Raw genomic sequence first — 27,144 nt, 5'->3', positions numbered from 1 at the left:
GTACCAGGACCTGGTTATCTTCTTGAGTTCAGGAATAGTGATAGCCCAAAGACCCCTAAGCATTGTAGGCTATTGCCTTTGCTCTTGCTTAGCCTCTAGAACCCGATTGGAAGACCTAAGTGAGGAAAACACTAAATACTTGAGTCATAAAACATGGGAAATTAAAGCAAGTACAGACCTGGAAGCTTCACCCTGCTGACTAGAAGGTGCTATGCAATCTACTGAAGGAGAATAGCAGTCCTCAGTTGTGATCTCTGTGAGGGTACAGTAATGGCTTTTCCTGGCCAGATACTGCTCTAATAGTGGCACAAATTTTAGGAGTACTAATGTTTTCTTGGCTATAAGATCCACTCCAGCAGATGGAGCCCATACATGAAACTGTTATTGAAGCCAGTATCCTCTGCCTATACTGGTTGTGGTCCATAGGAGAGAATACTACTGTTTTCTGCTAAAATGACACAATATTTAAACAGTTCCTAATGGGTCCAATCACCTATTGTTATACTCACAGTTTAGTGCAAATCTCAACCCTCACCCGAAAAGCTACTTCTTTCAGTAGCTTTCAGAGTGACCAACAACTGGACAGTGTGTAAATAACAACAGAGGAAAAATTTTACACCCAAATAGGAAATCTGGGTCCTGCCCTTCCCACAAAGTTTCAAGAATCAAGAGTGTAAGGGCCAGAGGCAGAAGTGTTGGGTGGCTCCGAAGAGATAGTGTTTTCCAGACTCAATAGGAGAAGTGCACATTTGAACTTACAGTGCAAACTCAAGACAGACAAAATCCTAGCTGCAGGGGGACTGGGATCAGTGCAAAGGCCTCCTACCCCTAGCTAAGGGGCTATAGGCATTTGATAGCTGCAGAAAGAGCTTTGTTTCTTTGAAAACAAAAACAAAAGAAACAAAAATCAAAAAATTTGCTTTCTTTAATAGTGTGCAACTCATAAGTAAATGAGCCATACTCTAGGGCAGGCCTCACACATGGACTATGCAAATTGAAATTAGTGAGTTAAATAAGGAGAAAAGGAAGAAAGGACGAGGAAGGGAGAAGCAGAAGGGAGGAGGAGGAAGAGGAAGGAAGGAAGAAAGGAAGAGGAGGAGGGAGGAGGGAGGGAGGAGGGTAGCAAAAAATTGGGTGTGGATAGATCTGAAGGAGTTCGGAGGAAATGTATTAAAATACATAGTATGAAATTCTCAAATTATTAATAAAATATTATTTTTGAAAAGTATGTTACCACAAACAGATTTTTAGGACTAAGCACTAACAGGGAACCTTTTCTATCTAATTTTGGATGGCTGGTTGTCAAGGGAATAAGCCAGAGAAATGTTTAATATATAAATGTTATCATTGTGTTAAAATTAGCAACAGTACAAACTCCAGCATGAGAGGGGTGATTACTCCATGGGGAGCAACTGTTTTTAGGAATTCTTGCCTTGAATGCTTACCCATTTCCAAACTGTAGTGAACATAACTTGGTTCGTATAGTGCAACCCAAACTAGAATTGTAATTATAGTATTACTAGTTCGTTATCTGACTTTGAGAAAATCACTTATCTTCTCTGGACCTTTTTCCTTATTTGTAAACTAGGTGAAGTAGATGAAGATTAAGTATCACAATTTCGGGAAAGTGAGATCTGTGATAAATATTTGTTTTCCTTCCATCCAAGCTAAATAGAAAAGAGATCAGGGGAACTGTAGCTGATCAGAAGTGATGGGTACACCAAATAAGGTATCCATCTGTTTGGGCTGAGTGACTCCAGAAGATTAGTCATCTTTAGTAAATAGGCTGCAACAAATTAGGCTGTCAAAGTGCCTAGAAAGACATTTGATAAGTCATCATCTTGGATTCCTAGAACCTTGAACAAATCCCAGAAGAATCCATGATGAAATTAGCAGTACAAATTACACATACTGAAGTAAGAAGATTACCTAGAGTTAGCTTAAGGGGTGATTGTTAAAGTCAAGGGTAACCTCATTGCCCCCGCCCAATTCTGGACTTCTGCATCTGTGCTTGCTTGGCGGTTTATTATCCTGAGTTGTCACTTTTTTACAATGTATGGAGTCCAGTCCTATAATGATAGCTCTTGGTTTCATATGCATCAGGCTCATTTAACATTTGAATGAGAGCTTTATTGAGATGAAATTCATATACCATATAATTCACCTAGTTAAAGTGTATGAGTCAGTGGGGTTTAGACTGTTCATGGGATTTTGCAACTATCGCAGTCGTCTATTTTAGATTATCCTCTCAATATAAGAAAACCTGTATCTGCTAGCAAGTACATGACATCTACTGCCAAACCCTTTCTTGTCCCTAGCCATTAATCTCTCTAGCTTCATAGTCCTGTATATTCTCATCACTTGATATATATGAAGTTACAACTATATGTCCTTGTGACTCATTTCTTTTAGTAAGAGTATAAAGTTTTCAAGGTTCATCCATGTTATAGCATGCAACAAACTCTCTTTCTATGACCAAGCAATATCCCATTGTGTGGATGTATTACATTTTATTCAACCATTTGTTTATTGATGGGCACTTGGTGACTTCTAGTGTTTAGCTTATGAACAATGCTGTTATTTACTAATATTCTAGTTTCTTTTTGGTATGAGTTTAGGAATAGAATTTCTTGGTCCTGTGATAATTGTATGCATAAACTTTTGAAGCATTACCAGAGTGTTTGCACTATTTTCTGTCTGTACTGTGATTACAGACACTTCTGGTTTCTTTAAAGTATTTATATATATATATATATATATATATATATATATATATATATATATATATGTATATGCATATGCTCCTTGACATGGAGTACAGTAAAGAAAGCATGTATTGCAGTCTCCTTGACAATTCTTTGGTTTGTTTTGGCATTATGTCCATCTGAGCAGGTGTGAAGTACTACTTGTGGTTTCGATTTGCATTTCCCCAATTACTAATTATGTTGAACAGCTTTTCATTTGTGCTTATTGTCATTTTTATGCTATCTTTGGGAAAATATCTGTTTAGAATTTTGGCCCAGTTTTTAATTGCAGCACTTATCTCTAGTATTTAATAATAAATATTGCCTTCTATAACATAGATACAAATACTTATGAATGGTTTGCCAGCGTTTCTCACAATAACTTCAGTCTTATGTTCCTTCATTGTTCTGTTAAAGCTATGTCAATTTCTAAGCCATTCAACCACCTAGTCCTACCTTTGGCATTAGCATAGAAGAGTTTCAGTTTTTCACTGCCCTCAAAATTTGCACCATTCTTTCATGTATCATGGTTCTTATTCCTCTTTCCTCTCCCAAGAATGTCCTTTCTTTTCTCCGTTCTATTTATTTATTTCTATTTATTCATAAAGACTCATCTTAAATTGTACATTGTGGCAACGTGCTTCTACTTTTGTTTTGGGGGGTATTTTTTAAATGTATGTTTTTCAGACACATAGAACATAAAAGTATACCTGTTAATGAGTGGTATTATTGGTACATGGTAGGTTGTATATTTAAATAAGATTAAATATGTTCAAATATTTACCATTTCTTGATGGTAAAATGTTTCAAAAGGTTTCAAAGAACTTTTTAAACTTTGCGATACAATGCTTGTTATCTAGAGGCACCCAGCTAGGCAAATAGCATACCAGAGCCTTTGTTCATATCTAATTGCAGCTTAACAACCATTGATCTACTTCTCCCATCAAAGCTATTTTGTGACTAAAGCAACTACTGACTTCTACTATATTCATGTAATTCAGCCCTTGATAAATGTGAGCTCTAGGAAGGATTTCTAAATGTTCTTTCTGTATGCCTTGTGTTCTAGGGCACATGAGTATTCTCCATAAATATTCAGCTTTGATTTTTTAATATTGTCTATCATTAAAAGAGGCAATGCAAGTAAAGAGCTTAGCCTCATATTTGGCATAGAGGAACCACTCAGTGCCTTTTTGCTGTTCTTAGGAATATTATTTATGGGATGAATAAATTTAGATGGCAGTTTGTGATGCATTTATGTATAGTCTTGCCTCATTGACGCATGAAAATAGATCATGAGACAGAAATGGCAAGCATTGTCATATCCACCTTATATAAAGGGATAGTGAATATCCCAAAAGCTAGGAGGCCTGCCTCAGACTCATATACCCATTTAGATGGCACATACTTGATTCAGCTTTTCTGACTCTAAATTTGTTGTAAACCATTTTACCTTTGGAAATGTCATCTCTTACAAATATTAGCTGCTCCTTAGCTAGGATTTTAAAAACATATCAATTGAAGCTAGCAATTTACACAATGGTACAGTAAATTTCATTTCAAAGAAATAGTAATATTACACAGATCTCCTTCTTTGCCTGTTCTTCCCTTCCTCTGCATTTGGAAGCCCTGTTATTAGGACAAGGAGACCATAACAAAGGGACCACGCTTTAGCTGGTACCTAAACCCATAAAACTTAAAAATGCCCCAGTGTTCTGACCATCGAGACTGGTAATTGACCACCTCCCTTCCTATTGACTGTCACACTCATCTGTCCATGTTTTTCTCCACTTTAGCTATTTATTTTCTCTGCATAATTTCAGTGCTAAGGTCACTGTAAGGTATTATGGTATATCCTTCAGTTATCACCTACCTAATAGAATGATTAGCACAGAGTTGTTTAAAAAGCATAGGCAAAGTAATGATGCCCTGCTCTCTACTGGTTTAGCGCCATGGTATACTTAGTTTAAAGTAAATGCTTGGGTTGTTGATCATGGCAGGTTGATAACTTACCTCGTTTCAAAATTTTATGATCATAAGGGAAACAATTTTAAAAGGATATTGTAGATCCTGACATGGTAGTGAAACACCTTTAATCCTAGCACTGAGGAGGCAGAGGCAGATGGAGTTCTGTGAGGAGGTTGAGGACAGCCTACTCTACAGAGTTCCTTGATATCCATTTTTTTAAGTCAACAAAGCAAACAAATGAAAGTCAATCACTTCTAGCATTTTATACGTAAAGCATTGATTGTCCTCTTTCAGTATTTGGTAGATTGCACCAGTGAAAGTCATCTTGCTGTAAGTGTTTTAAGGGAGAGTTTTAAGTACAAATTCAGTTTTAAAACTATATAGATATTCACGTTATCTGATTCATGTCTTTCAATTGATCCATGTCAATTAAGTTATCAAATATGATTGGCAGTTATTCAGATATCTAGAGTTGATTATCAATTCCATCAATTCTGATATTAGTTATTTGTATCTCTAGCCATTAGATCTCAAGTTTCATTCACCTGTGTCCCTGTAAGTGCATGTGGGCGTGTGGGCGTGCATGCATGTGTCCATGTGTGGTTTAAGGATATCCTTAAAGAAACCGTTTTTGTCTTTATTATTCTTTTGCTGTGATTTGTTTCATGTTTAATTGAATCCCATTATGACTGGTTGTTTCTGCTCAATTTATAAGTAGTTTCTTCTATTTTAAGTTTCACAATGGGAACATGGAGACATGGAGACATGGAGACATATGGGACTTTCTCCTAGTCATTTACAGACAGAAATCCCTCCTAAGCTCAACTTATCTGCATCCCACACATTTGGGAGATGTTGTGTTTTCTTTGAGTTAAACCTACTTTCTAGTTCCCCTTCGGAGTTCTTCATGACTTATGTGGAATTGTCCTTCAAATATTTTTATGGTTTTTTCAATTGAAAAGATGAGAACTTCGTACAGAAGTATATCTTTACATCATTTCTACCTCTCCCTCTCCTCCAAATCCTCTTGTGTTTCTCCCTCTTATTCCTTTCTAAATTCCAGACTTCCTCTTTTATTATCATTGATACACAGGCACGTCCACTCCAGAGTCCATTTAACGTTACTCATTTGTACATGCTTTTAGATCTAACCACTGGAATTGGATAGCCTATAAAGGAATTTTTCCTTGAAAAAACCTTATTCTCAGCAGCCACTGATTGTACCTCTTCTAGGGGATAGCTCCTTAAGAAATATCCTCCATCTGCATTGGAATATTACCTAGTGGTGTCATTATGCACATCTTCTTTAGGGAACTATGTTGCTTGAGATTTCATGTGTGGGCTTCCCTGGCATGTCCAGAAGGTGTTACCTAACAGCAGGGCTCCTGATTCTCTGCCTCTTACCTTCTTTTTGCCCTGCCTCTTTATTATTTTTGATTACAAGCCTTAGGTATAGGGGTTGCATTGTAAGTGTATCATTGGGGACTACATCCATGGTCAGTTGTCCTGTGCCTTTTGACTACTTCTGGATCTCTGCAATAGTCTCTATGTGCTGGGACAAGTGGGGTCTCTGATGAGGAGTAAGAGCTACACTTAACTGAATACACTTAGAAATTATATGGTTTAGAAAATAGCAGTAGCTGGTTTTGCTCTAGGTTCTGTGATCACTCCAGCATGGATAGTTGGCTGGGTTTCTGGCACCAGGCATGAATTTCCTCCAATTATCGAGTGTGCCTTAAGTCCAGTTAGACAGCTATTGTTCACCCGATGAAATAGGTGCTTTTATGCACCATTGCTGGGCCAGTCATTCTTGTGCTTTCAAAGACTTGAGGAAATTCTGGATATCTTTCCAGTTTGATTTCTCATTTAATCAAACTTGTTGGAAAACATGCTTTGTATAACCTGGATCATTTAAAAAATATTTTAAGACATATTTTATAACTTTCAATGGCATGTACTTTGTGCTGTATTCCATAGGTGCATGGAAATAATGCACATTTAAAGTTATTTGGTGGTGTATTTTATGTCTTGGCTAGATCAAGTTGACGGATATGGTTGTAGCAATACCCTTACTGATTTCTATCACATTTTAAGGCCACCAAAATGGTTAGCTTTGAAATCTGTATCAAGTGTGAACCTCTATTGTTCTCTCTCTGGTTATTCTAGTTTGGGCTTCATGTATTTTGAGACTCTGCTCTTAAGACACAGAAACATTTACTGATTTTTATATACTCTTGATTAATTAATGCCTGTACCACAAAGTGACTCACATCCTCCCTGCTAATAGTCTTTGCTCTGAAATCTGTTTTGTCTAATACTATATTTATCCTGGCTATGTTTTAGTTACTATCAACTCAGTATATTTTACTGTCTTCTTATTTTTTATTTTACAAATTGGAACATATAGCGAATTTGATTTTTTCCTTTTATGTTCTTGTATATGCATTGAAGATATGTCATTTCATTTGATCCTCACAATTATAATGACAAAGAATGATTACATGATTCTGCCTTATTTCTTATTACCCCTTGGTGGTCCCTTCTCCTAAGTCTTGGGAACTATAGTCTATTTTCTGTTACTTTGTTTATTCAAAAGAAGCCCCAAATATAACCCATAAGGTACTGAGATTGGCTTCTTTTTCATAGTTTAGTCTTTTTAAACCATGTACTTTGTCATATATGTTATTAATCTGCTTTTTTAATACTTGAAAGTTTTTCACAGTATGGCACTTTTTAATATCTCTTGGCTGTATGACTTCCTTATTTACCATTTTCCCAGTATTTTTCCACTTTCGAGGACTGTCTCAGGATCTCAGACCTGAGGGTTCATTCTCTGCTGTGCTACATACATACCACAACTATACCTATGTCTTAATCCATATAGAGAATAAAATGTGACACTTACCTCATGGGCTAGCATGCATATCATCATACAAAAAAGAAAGCTGCTTTTTCCTTGGAATTTTAGGCACTGCCTTGAAATGCTACATGACTACTTGCAGGAAGCAGGATCATCCAAGTCCTTGCCTTGCCTTGGTCTATTGGCTGATGGAGATTGGGGAAGGAATTGTGTGAGAATGCATCTCTCCGAGCATCTCTCTCTAAATATCTTAGTCTTTTGGTGGGGGGGGGTGGTGCAAAGAACTTTATTGATGGTATTCAAGAGAGAAGGGAGGGCTCCCTAGGCCCCTCCTGTTATTATGGGGGTCTGGGATGGAATTGTGAGGGAGATGCTCAGTGTTGGGGGCTGAGTTGGGATGGGACTCTCAGCAACTGAGGGCCTCTCTTTTTTGATCTCAGTATCCTTGCTGGGCTGGGGTGGGTGGTCCAGGGTTTCTTACTCCTTGGAGGCCATGTAGGGCCATGAGGTCCACCACCCTGTTGTTATAGCCATATTCATTTGTCATACCAGGAAATGAGCTTTACAAAGTTGTCATTGAGAGCAATGCCAGCCCCAGCATCAAAGGTGGAAGAGTGGGAGTTGCTTTTGAAGTCGCAGGAGACAGCCTGGTCCTCAGTGTAGCCCAGGATGCCCTTTGGTGGGCCCTCGGATGCCTGCTTCACCACCTTCTTGATGTCATCATACTTGGCAGGTTTCTCCAGGCGGCATGTCAGATCCACAACGGATACATTGGGGGTAGGAACATGGAAGGCTGTGCCAGTGAGCTTCCCATTCAGCTCTGGGATGACCTTGCCCACAGCCTTGGCAGCACCAGTAGATGCAGGGATGATTGAGTTTTGTCACGGTTCCCATGCTGTACCTCTTTCTAGGCAGCATGTTGTAACAGTTAAAGGTCCATCTATTTTGTTTCCTACCTTTCACAGATACTGTCCTTTTGATCTGTAAAAGCTCTATTTTTTCATATATTTTATTTTGGTTTAAGGTGTTTCTTGAGGGTAACATGAAGAAATATGCTGCTGGTTTGCCTTCTCTGAAAGCAAAAAAATTTTAAGCTCAACATAAATGCTAAATATTGAGAGCAAGAGCAAAACTGTCTAATTATTTTAGAGGAGATTTGATTGCTAATAGCTTTCTAAAGGGAGCCAATTTTAAATTAGGCTTTGAAGGAGGGAGGCCATCCATGTGAAAAATAATGGCAGAAATAAAAAGTCATATGATTAGTTACAGTACACAGAGTCATAAAAGTTATGGGTTTATATTTGGGTTAAAGCCAAACTTGAGAAGTCTTTGAAAAGCAATAGTTATGATACACACAGTGATAGAGAGCTATTAGATGTTTTGAAAGTACAAGCCATGTTACATAATGACAATAGTGTTTAGTGTTAATATAAACTTTTATTATATCTAGCCTATATATCTCTTTTAACTTGAATGTGTCTTTTCCTCTCTGTCCTCTGAATCAAATGAGAGGCAGCCTCATAAAAGCAAAGCTCATATTGTTTTGATCAAATACATGACATCTTCTTAAACTCATTACTTAACCTTCTCTTCTTCTGTTCTTAAATCTTCCATCCTTGTTTGTACAACATGTCCCATCATTAATTTTATTGTTCTTGTAAAGATGAATTTCCTGGTTTTGCTCGTTCTTCTTTTTAAAATTATGGTCACATCACATCAGTTATAATGTGCTACTGGTCTTTGCAATGCAGAAGTAAGTAAAAATATTTCACTTATCTCGGTATCTTTAGTATACTATACATCAGAGTTGCTTTTTTTATCACTTGATGGGTATATTTCATTTTAGGTGCTCTGGCTATCAACCAACTTTTAAAATTTTATTGCTGCTTATCTCAATATTATAATTTTATAGCATCAACTCATTTTCCCTTTTAGACAATTATTATGACATTTGTTAGATGAATATGTTTCATTCTTTTAGGGTATGTATGTACATGCCTTTTGTCATCATATTTGAATCTTTGCCACATTGATTAAACTTAATTTCAAGAAGGTAAAAACATCACTGTGCTTATTTGCTCCCAAAGAGTATAGATGTATAGAAATATATAGGGAGATTTATAGAAGGAGAAAAAAGTAAATATTTAGAAGCTGAAGACAAACAAGTTTCTCTTAGATGAGAACCAAGACCCAGCAGAAATGCACTAATAGAGAAGAGAAGTACTGAGACAGAAAAGTGAATTAAAATTAACTGAAGCAATTTTGAGGACACCCTTAAAAGTTAACTATAGCCTAAGCAATGCCTGTAAAACCGAACTCTTTATGTGTAGAGGTGTGGGGAACATATGTTTATAGAAATTATGTAAAAGGAACGAGTACAAAGTTGGTGAGGAGAAATTTTTGTAATGAAAGTGTACACTTTGTGCATGATCTCTACGATCTTTTCTAAAGTTCATCAGAGGAAAAGATTATGAGACAACTGTGATAAAATGCAGAGGAGAGATTGTGGCATGCCAACCCCCAATTGATTCAGTTGTAAGACCACCCCTACATCAAAGGCTCAGGGGAAATCACAAAAGAGGGAAGGTTGTATGAGCTACAGGACCTAGATGTCTGCTTCAAGATAGTGTCTTCTATCTTAAAGGGACAGAAGGTGCACCCATGAAATCTCCACAATATTAAACACTGGCTTAATTCAATTTTTTTCTTCTAATTTTCAACCTTTACAATTCTTTCACAAGCAAGCACTTTAAACACATTCTAATTCTTTCTTGAGAAAAGCTAGGTTTCTAGTTCCTGGCTAATATGACACAAAGCTAGTGTTCTCCCCACCATGCTTACATGGTTAAAGTACTATTTGATTGCGTTTGAATGAAGTAGGGCTATCCTAACTTGAACATTTTGACCAAGGATTTGCGAAAACCCTGGTGAATTCAAAGGCACTGGTCCCCAAACTGCCCTGGCTGGGCTTCTTATCCACTGAGTGACAAACACTCTTAACACCACAGCAATGTGCTTATTCAGTGCTTATGGATACTTAACTGAATTTTAAAGGCCTGCGCCTTGGACTTAATGCACATTTTACTCCTTAATTCATTAGTAAGGGTCAGTTCTTGTCTTAAGAATGAGAACAATTTCTCCAGGTGGACATTGCTTTGGCCAAATGCATTGCTATTCTTTTATATCTGCATTTCTGAATATGAGAGGCAAAGTATGAATTGCAGAAGTAGGGTTTAAGAGTGTTTATATTGGCAAAGGAAAGGGGTATTTATGAAAAGTTTTGTGATTGTGAACAAAATATGCGATTCATTTGTGGAGAAACACAAATATATATGTCTATCCTAAAGTATATGTATAATTCGTGAATATTTTTCTCTCCCAAGAGGAGCAATGGTTGGTTCAGATAATCTCTCTGAAGTTTTAATTCTATTAAGCCACATATTTACTTTCAAAAGTAATTTTAAAATTATAATTGGATGTATAGATTGTGATTTGTATTATATACCTATGGATAGAATCAATATTTCCAGAATTGCCTTCTTAGTAAATTATACCTTTTGATTCTTAAATTCTTTCTTAAATCTGTGACACATGACTTTATTTGAAGTTTTGAGATCAAGAAATCCTTTATATCTGTTCTTACTATGTTCACTTATTATAATCTTAGAAACTAGTTTACATCACTTTCTATCACCCCTGTTTTGTTTTACAATGAAACATTTCTTTGAAAGTATGGATTGGGTCTGCCACATTCTTCCTTTTTGCTTCATTATCTACTTCTTTATGATTCCCTTTTAGCAGCTTGTTATGACTCTGTTCATTATTTTTAATAATTTATATAATTGATCTCATAAAACATGTTGAGTGATACACATACATTGAGGAAGCTGTCCATTGTAATGAAAGCATTTCATTCTCCTATGAGTAGAGACAGGGAGTAGAGACATCTACCCTGGTTTTAGGCCAGCTGAAGGAGTTAATCAACAGGTACTCTTCTCACTGGGACCTGTCCTTCCTCTCCACTGTAGGGGCTAGCCTGTCCATTCTATGCTAATCCTTTAAGCCTTTGGAGACAATTAAGCCTCCTGTTGGGACTCCCTACATTCCTTTTATCAAAGATAATTAAATCTTTGACTTGAAAGATAATTGGCCAAACAGCAGCAGCAGTAAGCTGAGTATTGGAATATTTAAAGTACAAGCTTTAATTCTCTGAGAGAGTAAACAATTCAGATAATAAAATGAACCCCAGTCTCTAGCACTTGATACAGATAAATACCCTCTCCCTTTCTGTCTCAAGGTGAAAAAAGTCATCAAAATGCAAAATAATCTATTAAAGCCCCACAGCAGTGCTATCCGTGTTAGTATGGAAAGCAATTTTGGAAGGTCAAAGATTTTTGTTCATGTATGGGAAAAACAAGTAAATGGTCATCTTTTTTTCTCCAATTAGGGCAAATAGATGTCTCAATAAATTTCACATACTTACCCTGTTTGTTCTTGATGTAAATTGCCTTAGTACTCTATTTTTTATGCAGTAAATTCTATAGATATTTAAACAAAGCAGTTTTTATTCCTTCTGAGAACTCCCTTGACTCTTTTCAAAATACCAGAGATGTATGAGCTCGTAAGCATAAGTTTAGCACGCAGGGGTGTAAGCATTTTCTCCTTGATTCCTTACTCAACTCATATGCTTGTTACAGGGATTTGACCAGCTTCGGCTTGATGGATTGCTTTGTGACGTGACACTGATGCCAGGTGATACAGATGATGCCTACCCTGTGCACCGAGTCATGATGGCCTCTGCTAGTGACTACTTCAAAGCTATGTTCACCGGTAGGTTGCCTTCTGTTACTCTGTGTTCCCACATTAATAAATTAGAAGACATCTATGTGTATGTATGTATATATCTAATACATAATACATATACAATATATACTATACCTATATAATTGCTAACTCAAAATCCAATATTTTACTCTTGGTCCTTCTAAAAAAACACTTTCAAAAGAAAAGTTCACTAATCTATGTGATTGTGTGTATACTGTTTGAATCATGTTTTCTACCATCTGTTCTACTTCATAGCCTTTTTAAAAAATCTCTGAATGGACTATCATAGATTCTGTGCTCCTATAATATGGTCTTTAATCCATCAAAAGATGTGAAATGACAGAACATTTGAAAGTACTTGTATTATATATGATCTCCGTTAGTACAGATAGGATTTCCTCAAGTGACCTTTTAACTGTAAAAAGGTACAAAAGCAAAACTGCAGAATGGATGCTTACGTGGAATAAGACTTTCCCTTGATTTTGCTGCATCTAATTACCAGCAGAATAGAGTTTGACCTTAATTATCCACCTTCATTTAATTGATTTTCTTTTCATTTAAGGTGGAATGAAAGAACAAGAGTTAATGTGCATTAAGCTTCATGGCGTGAGCAGAGTGGGTCTAAGGAAAATTATTGACTTCATCTATACTGCAAAGCTTTCTCTCAACATGGACACCCTTCAAGATACACTGGAAGCTGCCAGCTTTCTTCAGATTCTGCCGGTTTTAGACTTCTGCAAAGTATTTCTCATATCTGGGGTAAGATGTTTTTATGTTTTATTTTTCTTGTGAGACATGCTCATGTAGAATTAGAGAACGGCTCAGTTATATAGATATGTAATACTCATCATCAGAAAAAGATGTTGTATAACATGAGGTATAGAAGTAAATGGAAAATAAAACCAGTGAATTTTATAAAGTGGAATGATTCAACAAAACCATTTCCTGTAGTCAAATGATGTGGAATACTAATAACATTTGATAAATGTATATACCTTAGCTTGTTAAATAATTTATATATACTTAGATTTGTTTAATTGATTTTATACACTTTCCTTAATTTTATACAGTAGACTTCTTTTATAGAATTACATAGAAAAGTAATTTGAGCTTCTAGAATTCTGTTTAAACAAGCTCAGCATTTTTTTCTTCTTTGAATATGGGGATGCGATCTTAATAACTAGCAGTTAAGTGCAAACTTGCAAAGACAAGAATCTTTAGTCCTTAGGATATATCACCCTGAAGAGTGGTTAGCTCTTTATCAACTAATCAATGAACTGCAAAACAGTTTCTCTGTTCCTGCAGATATTGTTTTATTTTAGTCAAGACCCTTAATTTTAGTTCAGGAAACTCTAAACTAAATAATCTCTGGCTTATACAGGGACAACAAGATTTCTATAGTTCCTGGAGCCTGCTTTTGTGATTAAAATTATAGCGATAGTGAAATGTTGTCTATTTTCTAGTTCATTATTTGATAGATAATATATTCTCCTATACTGTCACCTTTAATATTGGTAATTTGCTCCTTGGTGTCTTAAGGCTTTTGAACATTAACTCTTCTTTAAACTACTAAATTTTGGGAAAACATTTACCTAATTTCTTTATTAATAAGATGCCTCTTATCAATAAGTTAATCAATAATGAAGATGTGATATAAGTACACAATGGAATGATGAAAAGAATGCATTACTATCATTTATAGTTAACAAGTATAAGCTTGGGGTATATTATATTGAATGAAATTAGTCACACATAGAAAAATGTGTTCACACTCATATGAGGAAAATAGTGGTTACCAGACTGCAGAGAATGTAGAGTTAGAGGAGGTTTATGGAGAAACTTGTTAGTAGGTACAGAAATAGAGCTACATAGGAGTATTCTGGTATTCTAGTATAGCACAGCACAGTGACTATTTCTAATGTTTCATATATTTCAAAATAGTTATAAAAGTATGTTAAATCTTGGTACAATGAAGAAATTATGAATAGTTAAGATCATAATAATTACTCTAATTATTACACAGCATACATATACATATATAAACATTACAATGTACAAGTAAACTTATATAAGTAATATATGTGTGCATTCAAATTATAATAAAAATTTAAGCATATTAAAAGAACATTTTAAATATGAGAAACTTTCTGTAAGTCTGCAATGCTCATTTAATTATACTATTGAACCATTTTTAATACATTTCTTACCATTTTAGAGTACTGAAATGACTATCATAATTACTTGTAAAATTTTAAGTTGATTGCTATTTTAAAGGTTTTATGACAATATGGAAGTATATTATTGACGTGTCATTACTACGGAATAGTCTAAATGAAGTTTATTAACCTCTCATGGGACGTTTGCCAACATTATTGAATTTGTGTACTAAATTTCATTTTAATCTGATTTTGCAAATCCCATACTATTAACTATTTTCTCCTAACTTCTTGTTATTAACACCATGAGACAGCTTCAAGTAAACTGGGATTGTATTGAATGTATTTTCATAATGTCACAAGTTCAAGGATTAATTTTGTAGTAGCCCTTACATCTTATGTTCCAGACCCTTTTACATCACTTGCCACTAAGCTTAGCAATACATACGCACTTCAGAACCAACTAGGGAAAGTACTATGATTTCTGCAGAGATAGTAGTGAAAAATAAGCATATTGACCTATTATATAACAAAAGGTTCGTGTTTATAACTTCAGCTATTTTGTTCAATTACTGAAAGAAGATGGCAAATTTAGTGTGTGTGTGTGTGTGTATGTGTGCATGTGTGTGTGTGTAAGAGAGAGAAACAGACAAGACAGACTAAAAGTATATAAATATATATGTGTATGTGAGAGAGAGACAGAGACACAGAGAGATAATGTGTATATATTTTATATGTACATACATTTTTGAGACAGGATCTCACTATGTATCCCTGGCTGACTTCTAAGACTCAGTTTAGACCAGGCTAGGCTATCCTCACATGCAACAGAGATCTACCTCTGCCTCCTAAGTGCTGGGATTAAAAGCAGGAACCACCACACCTGACTATATTTAATGTTAGTATTTTCCTATAAGACTAGTACAGAGGAAATTTTCAAGATAACTATTTAAAAACAGTTTTATTTAGAGAGGGAGTGATTTTATATATTTGAACATTTGCAATCATTCAGAAGTTATTTCCTTAATGCATTTGAAATACTTGCTGTAACTAAGGCTCGTAACCTTCATTATCATGAACAGTTAATATTCTTTTCAAGACTATGTTATTCATTCTTAATAGCTTTAGCAGACAAGCTGCCCTCTATGTACTGAGGAGGCTTCAGATTACTATTTACTTGTGCTACAATTTGTTCTCCAGCTACTTTTCAGATTTCCTTGCCTGTGAACTTCTAGTAGATGCAAATTTTTCTGACCAACCTACTTTGTTGATAATTTCTCTTGCTTACTGCAATGTGTCTGTGTGCTTTTATGGTGGGAATCTCCTCTCTCATGTTTTTTGAACTATGTTTTAGAAAACGGGAGGATTGTTAGTCCCAGGATCTTTATTTTTTTTTCTGGTCCATTTTATTTCTTAGTTGAGCCACTATTTAGCTTTAAACTATTTCTCCCTTCTCAGCAAGTGAAAGTGAAATACAATATTCCTGGGGAACTTTTCTACTTAGAACTTCAAGTTTCAAGATACTATGACTATTTCACATAGGAGGGTTTTTTTTGCGGAGCGAAACTATTTTGGGTAATTTCTTATTAAGATGATCCTATGTTTTAAAAACTGAGGGCTGAGTCAAAATGTTTTGGCAGAAATAGACTTCATGTTTTTAATTTATTTATTTTTACACCCCAGAATGTATTCCTGTCCAGGTCCATGCCACATCCCTTACCTCTTCCTCATACCGTGCTCCCAGTCTCCACAAGGATATTCCCACCTCACCTACCCCACCAGACCTCTAAACTTCCTGGGGTCTCCAGTCTCCTGAGGGTTAGGTGCATCTTCTCTGACTGAACCCAGACCCAGGAGTCCTCTGCTGTATATGTGTTGGGGGCCGCATCTCACCTAGTGTATGCTGCCTGGTTGGTGATCCAGTGTCTGAGAGATCTCAGGGGCTTCATGTTTTTAATGAAGCATTGAGATTATAGCTCAAATAACTGAAGCACTAATCAAGTTGGAACTTTGAAAACATTGCTTTTAATTCTTCTTTTTTTTCTTTTTTCTTCTCTTTTTTTTTTTTTTTTTTTTGCTTTTAATTCTTAATTATGTGTGAATAAAGGATGGTGGCTAGGAAAATGTGAATTGGCAAAGTGGGATCCAGAAAGAATTTATGTAGCAGTTTTGAATGATAGCTTTAAATAGAACGAACTCACTTTTATGTTAGTTAGAATCCACCTTTGTGTAACAGAGCCTGAGGCTCAATAGAAGAAAATCAACCTTCTGTCTAATTTCATCATCCTTTAAGATTATTGCTTTTGTCTTAGGGTTATAATTAGTATTATATTTTATGGGATCTGGCAATTTTGTTATTGCTGTATCATTTTCTTTGTTGTTATAGGAAAGAGAACACTGAAATGAACATAAACTACTGATGATTAAGCCCATAAATCAGAATAGATAAAATTATGTATAAAGTTAAAAAACTATCTTTATATGTTGGGAAGGTAAAGGGAAATTGCCTTGTTTTTAATCACATACTTTAAAGATATTACATTAGGGCTTTTGAGGCTACCTCCTGTCCCAGGCTTCTCGCACACTCCCTTTCTCTTCTTTAATAAGCTGTCTTTATTTTTATCACTAAAACTTAAAAGTAAAGGGCTGGAGAAATGGCTTACTTGTTAAGAGCCCCAGCTGCTCTTCCAGATGCCTCAGGTTTGAATCTCAGCACCTACATGACAGTTAACAACCAATATAACTACCATTCCAGGGGATCTCTTCTGACCTCGGCAGGAACTAGGCATGTATACAGTACATATATATACATCCATGTAACACACACACATTTCTGTAAAACACACACAGCACAAGTCTTTTGAATAAAAAAAGTAATTAGTTCTTTGTCCCTATGGCATCATATCACTACAATATTTTGTAGCCATTCCTCAAATTACAAATGGACTTAGATCAAGATTTTCATTCATTTAATTTTTTTTTAGTTTGAAAAACTTGTTTTCTCTGTAAAGTTAATTATTATGAAGAATAATAATAATAAGCTTGTCTATAGTATAAACCCATTTAATACTAGGTTGCTGAATAGGATACTTGGAATTCACAGGAATATATATATATATATATATATATATATATACATATATATAGAGAGAGAGAACACAAATGTTAAGAATATATACTACAAGATAAATAATTTTCTTTTCTTTATATATGCATATTAAGTACAATACTTTTCAGTTTCACCTTCTACATATAATAGGAAACGAATATTTGTATTTCTTTGACTTGTTTCACTTTGCACAATATTCTCCAGTATCATTCATTTTCCTGCAAATGACAGTTTCATTGCTTTCTTTATCTGTTCATCTGTTGATTCTCTATCATGGCTACTCTGAATAGTACAAATGGATTAACATTCATTTCTGTGGTATGTAACATAGATTGCCTTTGGTATGTACCAGGGAGTGCTATAGTTGGGTCTTTAAAAAAAACTTCCATCTTTAGTTTTTGAAGAGTATCTACAGTGACTTCTGGAGAATTGGGACTATTTGAGTTCCTGTCCTCATCCGAGCCCCATCCTTGCCAACACTTGTTGTCCTTTGTTTTCCTGTTTGCTATCCTGAGTAGGGTAAGGTAGTTTTGTTATTGAACTTGGGGTCACATCTTGTGCCCAAAGCTAGATCTAGCCACAAGTCTTCAACAGTCAAATGAGATTTGTGGAGAAATTTTTATTGGGGGATTCTGTTGTTTCAATAGTCTGATACATTGAGAGACATAAATAACTCTTTAGAGTATCTTGATTTAGATTTCTCTTGGGCCTATAACCATTTAACTTGCATTCCTCTAATGGCTAAAAATGTTTAATAGTGTTTGATATATTTATTGATCCCAGCTGATCCCACCTGAGAATGATGAAAATTGCTTGATATATTTATCCATCATTTTTACATCTTTAGATCATTTGTCTATAATTGGATTTGCCCTTTAGTTGTTTTATATACATTTTAATTATCTCTTTGATCTTATCCAAAGGTTCTTTAACTTTTGTCTTCTAATGTGTCCTGTGCCTATGCAGGAATTCTGGCTAGAAATTCGTGCTACATCTTCTGCTCCAATATTTACTTGCTTGATTGCATATGCTTCGATTTTTCAAGTTGGTTGAACTCATCTTTGGGCTGGGTTTTGGACAAACTAGAAAGCACTAAGTAGAATTTAATGTGTGGTGTGGATGATGTAGAAGAAACTGAAGTGATAGAATTAGTATTATAAAGGGCTACTAATAGATTTGCTCAGGAAACATTAAGTCACACAAGTGGAATTTAGCTATGGGAGCACTGTCTCCAAAACACCCCAAAGATAAGTAGCATGCTTACCAAGCATGTTAGACGTTTATACAATTTAGGATGCAGGGATTTAAATGTTTACTCATCTAAATTGATAAGTTTTGATCAGCCACTAGGCTTTGATTTTCATTACAAAAGAGATAGCACCTACATAAAACTAGCCATTAGAAAGATATACCTCTACCAGGCACCCGGGGCAGGCAGGCAGCATTAGGTAAACCATGATTCAGTAAGTCCAGGTCTGCCAGTAACCCTTTTTTTTCTCTTACCAGGAAAATACAATTCTGCCTGGTGAGTAAGATGATTTCCCCAGTAACAGTTATTTGAAAAAGAACAACACTGGGATACTTAAAATAATTCTGGCAATATTGAAATTCTTGTAGTGTATATCTGCCTAAATGGCCAGACTTAGAGTATCTTGTCTCTAGTTGTTCGAGTGCAACCTGGGGTTGGAACCCAAAAAGACATTTAAGAATGACAGTAGCAGATATAAAATGCATAAGCCTAAGGGGTTTAGCATCCAGTGAAATCTTTTGGGCATCAATTTGGACATTAGCCACAGTCAACCAGGAGCTTACTTTAGTAAAGAGATTACTTTATCTCTAAGTGTGTGGAGCGATTTCTCACTGAGGAGGTGTATTATTTCTATTGTGTGGTTGAGCGATAGTTGAAATTTTCAGATTTTTTTTTAAGTCTCTACTTTTTTCCTTGAAAGTATAAAAGCAAGCATTCGTTTGTTTAATCTGTACCAGGATCTCTTTGAATATAACACTATTCCTTTAACAAAACAGCACCACAGATGTCTAATCAAATGTGCCATTGAATCGTTAAATTACATTAAGGAAGGCGTTTGGGTGCAGCCAAAAATCATTTGAATCTGCAGCAGCCACAAGGACTAACATGTTAGTGAGAACACAAAGTAGCAAAATTATAGTGTGTGAAGAACTGTTTTTAGAATGGCTTGAAGATTTGAATTAAGAAAATAATATAATAATAAATGTCAAGGAAATAAAAGTAAAAATTTGAAGAACCATTTAGAAGGGCCTAGATGTTGTGTGTTAGGAATTTTCTTTCGTTTTGTTGTTCAGTCTTTTTAAAATATGAAAGACTTATATGATCTAAAGAGAAGCCAGAGTACATGCAGCCCTTTTAAATGAAGTAATACTATCAGGCCTCACTTCTATTGTAAATCTGTTCTCATATGTAATTACTTGGGAAATTCTGGCCAGACTTTCAGATGGAATTCAATAAATTGGGATAAATTTAGAATTATTTCTACTTGAAGACTTCTTATTTTAAGTATCATTGAAAGTGTAAGGTCATCTATCATGTGTAAATTACATTACATGGTAATGCCTGTATCCATTTTTAAAATACTACCTGATACAAACATCTAGAGATCAACTATCTGACACATTACTAGGAATTTGGAATGAGAAGTAAGTCAGAATGAACAAGAATAAAGTAGTCCTGAACTGTGTTAAAATTATTTTCTGTTTGCCATCAGCTTTAATCTGTTTATATTGTCAATTGTTCTTTGAGACTTCAACTTTTATCCCTATATTCTACAAATATTTGATGAAAATTAATTTCCCAATACACACTTCCCCTGTGTTCCATTTATAACTAATAAGGTTCTAGTAATTTTCTGTCCTAACAGAAAATATTACTGCATTTGTAATACTGAGTTTAATAGGTCTTAACGTTGCTTGTAGGCCTATAGTGTAGTGCCTGTTGTACAGAGTGTATAGAAAATAGTCACTTATAAAGAAGATGACAGGTCAGAAGGTTATCAAAACCTCTCTAGCGTCATTTTAAAGGTAGGAGTTATTTGTATTGAGTAGTTAGTTATTCTGTCCAAGTCCTTTGCATCTACGTATATGGGTTACTGATATCTAGAAATTATTCTCCAAATGCCCCTTAGTGGTAGTTTTTTCTCTCCTGACGAATTAGTAATGTTTATCTGATTAGACATTATTGAAGACAGGGGCGGGTGGTGGAAGAGAATAAAATGTGCTAATCCTGTTTCGTTATTGTCATCATCACCATTATAAACATCGTCATCAGTTTTTGGGAAAATTTCTCCCTCCACCCCAGGCTGGCCTCAAACTCATGGCAATCCTACTCCTTTTTTTTTTTTTTTTTTTTTTTTTTTTTTTATTAACTTGAGTATTTCTTATATACATTTTATGTTATTCCCTTTCCGGTTTCCGGGCAGAAGCCCCCCCCCCTCCCCTTCCTATGGGTGTTCCCTCCCATCCTCCCCCCCCATTGCCGCCCCTCCCCCAACAGTCTAGTTCACTGGGGGTTCAGTATTAGCAGGACCCAGGGCTTCCCTTCCACTGGTGCTCTTACTAGGATATTCTTTGTTAGCTATGAGGTCAGAGTCCAGGGTCAGTCCATGTATAGTCTTTAGGTAGTGGCTTAGTCCTGGAAGCTCTGGTTGCTTGGCATTGTTGTACATATGGGGTCTCGAGCCCCTTCAAGCTCTTCAGTTCTTTCTCTGATTCCTTCAACTGGGGTCCTATTCTCAGTTCAGTGGTTTGCTGCTGGCATTGCCTCTGTATTTGCTGTATTCTGGCTGTGTCTCTCAGGAGAGATCTACATCCAGTTCCTGTCAGCCTGTACTTCTTTGCTTCATCCATCTTGTCTAATTGGGTGGCTGTATATGTATGGGCCACATGTGGGGCAGGCTCTGAATGGGTGTTCCTTCAGTCTCTGTTTTAATATTTGCCTCTCTCTTCCCTGCCAAGGGTATTCTTGTTCCCCTTTTAAAGAAGGAGTGAAGCATTCACATTTTGATCATCCGTCTTGAGTTTCATTTGTTCTAGGCATCTAGGATAATTCAAGCATTTGGGCTAATAGCCACTTATCAATGAGTGCATACCATGTGTGTCTTTCTGTGATTGGGTTACCTCACTCAGGATGATATTTTCCAGTTCCGACCATTTGCCTACGAATTTCATAAAGTCATTGTTTTTGGTAGCTGAGTAATATTCCATTGTGTAGATGTACCACATTTTCTGTATCCATTCCTCTGTTGAAGGGCATCTGGGTTCTTTCCAGCTTCTGGCTATTATAAATAAGGCTACGATGAACATAGTGGAGTACGTGACTTTTTTATATGTTGGGGCATCTTTTGGGTATATGCCCAAGAGAGGTATAGCTGGATCCTCAGGCAGTTCAATGTCCAATTTTCTGAGGAACCTCTAGACTGATTTCCAGAATGGTTGTATCAGTCTGCAACCCCAACAACAATGGAGGAGTGTTCCTCTTTCTCCACATCCTCGCCAGCATTTGCTGTCACCTGAGTTTTTGATCTTAGCCATTCTCACTGGTGTGAGGTGAAATCTCAGGGTTGTTTTGATTTGCATTTCCCTGATGACTAAAGATGTTGAACATTTCTTTAGGTGTTTCTCAGCCATTCGGCATTCCTCAGCTGTGAATTCTTTGTTTAGCTCTGAACCCCATTTTTAATAGGGTTATTTGTCTCCCTCTTGGTCTAACTTCTTGAGTTCTTTGTATATTTTGGATATAAGGCCTCTATCTGTTGTAGGATTGGTAAAGATCTTTTCCCAATCTGTTGGTTGCCGTTTTGTCCTAACCACAGTGTCCTTTGCCTTACAGAAGCTTTGTTGTTTTATGAGATCCCATTTGTCGATTCTTGATCTTAGAGCATAAGCCATTGGTGTTTTGTTCAGGAAATTTTTTCCAGTGCCCATGTGTTCCAGATGCTTCCTAGTTTTTTCTTCTATTAGTTTGAGTGTGTCTGGTTTGATGTGGAGGTCCTTGATCCACTTGGACTTAAGCTTTGTACAGGGTGATAAGCATGGATCGATCTGCATTCTTTACATGTTGACCTCCAGTTGAACCAGCACCATTTGCTGAAAATGCTATCTTTTTTCCATTGGATGGTTTGGCTCCTTTGTCAAAAATCAAGTGCCCATAGGTGTGTGGGTTCATTTCTGGTCTTCAATTCTGTTCCATTGGTCTATCTGTCTGTCTCTGTACCAATACCATGCAGTTTTTATCACTATTGCTCTGTAATACTGCTTGAGTTCAGGGGTAGTGATTCCCCCTGAAGTCCTTTTATTGTTGAGGATAGTTTTAGCTATCCTGGGTTTTTTGTTATTCCAGATGAATTTGCAAATTGTTCTGTCTAACTCTTTGAAGAATTGGATTGGTATTTTGATGGGGATTGCATTGAATCTGTAGATCGCTTTTGGTAAAATGGCCATTTTTACTATATTAATCCTGCCAATCCATGAGCATGGGAGATCTTTCCATCTTCTGAGGACTTCTTCAATTTCTTTCTTCAGTGTCTTGAAGTTCTTATTGTACAAATCTTTTACTTGCTTGGTTAAAGTCACACCGAGGTACTTTAGGCAATCCTACTCCTACTCCCTGGGTACACAAGTAGGATTATACTTGTGCACCAGGACACCAGGCTCAGCTAACCATTTATGTAGCTTATTTTGTAAATCTCCATTGTTGGGCTACTTTGTTTCCATTTCAGTGTTTTCATTTCATCGGTGTAGCTCAGGGGATGGGGATCTCAGTTTGTAGCTCAGGCTGGGCCATGAGTTTCTGAGCAGCCTACTTCTGCTTCTCGCATGCTAGGATCACAGGCATATACCATCACACCCACCACATGGTATAAATTTAGATTTAATTTGTAACTAAATAATTTGTAACAGCTGGTGGTCTCTTTTTAGCATCTTAAGTGCCCATCCCTTGTTGATTTTGATAGTAATTATATCAGTAATGAAAAATGATCATCTTTGAGAATTTTGTGCTATCCTAAATATTTGCTAATCCCGACTAGTAAATATTTCCAAAAGTACAAATTACCTTCACTTTTTTACTTGCCTTGGAAAGCAGATTCATCACCCTAAACAATAATGCCTTCCACCTAGCACCATCTGTGTAATCAAATATTGATTATTACTCTATTCAATGGAACTGAAGGATTTTTGACAAATCATTCTGCTTCAAAAATAGGATTAAAATACATTTAATATTAAAAATCAAAGGTATTGGTACATTGTTAAACTATGCAGTTCTAGAGAACCAGACTTTATTTTCCTTATTTTTTGCTAGTATATTTTAGGTGTTTTAAATATACAGCTACCAATTAAGTAAGCAATGAGTCATTTTGATGACCTTTTTATAGTAAACAGATCAGTTTTCTTAGGGAAAACATTGCCATCAGTTCTCTACTCTCTGCTGAGCCCTTCAGGCTCAAATGGATAGCTCAAAACCCATGCTCACACAGAAGACCCTGGTTAAAACCCAGACCTTGGTTAAACCCATGAGCAACAAAAGATATGTGGAGAGAAAAACAGGAGTGGACAGGGGTTAACAAGAAGATAAAGAGGTTGGGGCGAGTTATCAATATGAACTGTGTAGATGTATGAAACTTGAGTACCAACAGATTTTAATTAATTAGAAACAAGTTATTAAAGTGAACTAGAACAAATAACAGAAAAAAGTACAAATTCTTTTTGAGAAATATCTCTAAAAAGTATTTGTCAGCTAATCTTATAGTTTTACAGTTATTAATATCTAACTGGGTTGTTATTTAATGCAAAGGAGTAATGCTTCTAGCTTTTGTTTTCAGTACTGGGGGTGGAACTAATGACTTTCTCCATGCCAGGCAAACAGCCTACCTGTGAGCTACATCTCTAGCCTTTCATTTCATCTTTCAAGTGAAACCTCAACAGAAGGATTATCCACTTTTCTCTTAACCATATAACACACGCCTTAGCATTACGGTTCTGAGGCTAACAACGCGCTGATGAATTTTATGTTACACATTGTTAATGCGCTGTGATGAAAGTTAAGAAACACACACATTTGAGCCTTTTTCCTGTCTTTGTGTTGCATACACACATGGAAGTATTTGTGTGGTGGGCTTGTTTTATGGTATTTTCCTGTTTTTCATGTTGACCCATCAGTTATTAGAACACTGCAAAGAGATCCTGCTGAGGAAGGAAGGGCCACTTGAATCACTTCTCCCCTTTGTTTGCTTTCCACTTTAAGGCATATTTAAATTTGTGCTGGGAACATTATTCTGGGCTCATTTCAATTCTAGCTCGTTCTAGCGTGTGTTAGTACTAGCAGAATAACTAAGGAAATTAATGCTACCGAGATACAAACAATAGATCTCCCAAACTCATCCTGCATAGGTTTTTTTTTTTCGATGTACTTTTCAATTCTTTTTTTTTCTTTTTTTAAAATTTTTTCCATCTTTATTAACTTGGGTATTTATTATTTACATTTCAAATGTTATTCCCTTTCCCCATTTCCAGCCAACATTCCCCAACCCCTCCCCTCCCCCTCCCTTATGGGTGTTCCCTCCCCATCCTCCCACCATTATCGCCCTCCCCCCAACAATCATGTTCACTGGGGGTTCAGTCTTGGCAGGACCAAGGGCTTCCCCTTCCACTGGTGCTCTTACTAGGCTGTTCATTGCTACTGCATAGGTTTTAATATAGATACATCCTTCCTGCCCTCAACACATTCTATAACTTATATTTCTGGATAAATTATGTAAAATAATTTTGTACAAGAAGCAACTGTGCTATTAAGTCATTTCTTGTGAACACTAACTTTGAAAAGAATCTATATGAAGGATAGTAACAAATGACACCTATAGAAAATGGAAGTCAAAGAATTAGATAGTAGAGAGGTGTGTGTGTGTGTGTGTGTGTGTGTGTGTGTGTGTGTGTGTGGTCTGTGTTCTGGTAATTATATGTGCTATTTTGAACAACCATGAGGAAAAAGATGACTTGAATGTAATTGAATAACATCTTTTTTCTAAAATTTTTATCTAACAATAATTTCATCAGTATTTAGGAAGTGAATAGTTTTTGAGGAAGAAAAACTTAATCATTTTGGACATAGTCCATTGAAATATTGTGTCTTATGTTAAGAGCTTTTAGTTTGTATTTTTAGCCATCTCTTTGCTGAACCAGACGAAGGTTGTTTGCATCTTACTTAGATTTTTATGCACTTAAATAAGAATTTTATTTGCATCTAGATGGATTTTAGAAAGCATTCTTCCTCTGAAATAAGAGTTTTGTGATCAAAATGCAGATGTCCAGAAAGGAGCCATGTTTGAATTTTCTCATTTGCTTTCTAGGTCACTTTGGATAACTGTGTTGAAGTTGGACGGATTGCCAACACCTACCATCTGACAGAAGTGGATAAATATGTCAACAGCTTCGTCTTAAAGAATTTTGCTGCATTGCTGAGTACCGGGGAGTTCCTGAAGCTTCCATTTGAGCGCCTTGCCTTTGTGCTTTCCAGCAACAGCCTTAAGCGCTGCACCGAACTCGAGCTCTTCAAAGCTACCTGCCGTTGGCTTCGCCTGGAAGAACCTAGAATGGACGTTGCTGCAAAACTAATGAAGAACATACGATTCCCACTGATGACACCACAGGAGCTGATTAATTATGTGCAAACGGTGGATTTCATGAGAACTGACAATACTTGTGTCAATTTGCTTCTGGAAGCCAGCAATTACCAAATGATGCCATTTATGCAGCCAGTTATGCAGTCAGACAGGACTGCCATTCGGTCTGACACCACTCATTTGGTCACACTCGGAGGAGTCCTGAGGCAGCAGCTTGTCGTCAGTAAAGAATTGCGCATGTATGATGAAAAGACCCACGAGTGGAAATCTCTAGCCCCGATGGATGCCCCAAGATACCAGCATGGCATTGCTGTCATCGGAAATTTTCTCTATGTTGTTGGTGGGCAGAGTAATTATGACACAAAAGGAAAAACGGCCGTCGACACAGTGTTTAGATTTGATCCTCGATACAACAAGTGGATCCAAGTTGCATCTTTAAATGAAAAGCGCACCTTCTTCCACCTAAGTGCCCTCAAAGGATTTCTGTATGCAGTTGGTGGGCGAAATGCAGCTGGAGAACTACGTAAGTCTCTCTACTTATATTATTTTTATCCAGAAATTTGTTGTAGGTAACAAAATAAGCTAATATAACTAATATATAGTTTGCTGAATTTGAACAACTATATAACATATACATACATATATATATATATATACAGTTTTCATATTGAAAGATAAACTGCAGTATATATTCAAATAGTTTATATTCTAATAGCATCTTGATAGAAGTTTGGCATAATTCTTAATCCTCCACTATTAAAAGCCCATGAGCTATGGTACTTAATAGGTTAAGATCCTTCTTTGCAAAGGCCTGGCTCTTCTTATTTTTTCATTT

General features: G+C 36.2%; 1 protein-coding gene across 4 annotated transcripts in view; it reads left to right on the top strand.

The window, feature by feature from the left end:
• Klhl13 (kelch like family member 13) overlaps positions 1-27,144 on the top strand; it is a 112,797-nt gene that overhangs the window by 73,875 nt on the left and 11,778 nt on the right. For all 4 annotated transcript variants that reach the window (XM_032889964.1, XM_032889961.1, XM_032889963.1 and 1 more), the window contains 3 exons: positions 12,267-12,399; positions 12,956-13,152; positions 26,037-26,832. In XM_032889964.1, the coding sequence (XP_032745855.1) occupies positions 12,267-12,399; positions 12,956-13,152; positions 26,037-26,832 (1,126 nt within the window). The remainder of the gene's footprint in view (positions 1-12,266; positions 12,400-12,955; positions 13,153-26,036; positions 26,833-27,144) is intronic.

Source organism: Rattus rattus, chromosome X, assembly GCF_011064425.1.
Source record: "Rattus rattus isolate New Zealand chromosome X, Rrattus_CSIRO_v1, whole genome shotgun sequence".
In the NCBI taxonomy this organism is placed as follows: domain Eukaryota; kingdom Metazoa; phylum Chordata; class Mammalia; order Rodentia; family Muridae; genus Rattus; species Rattus rattus.
Note: the sequence above shows the minus strand (reverse complement) of the source record. Positions and strands in the feature narration are given on the sequence as shown.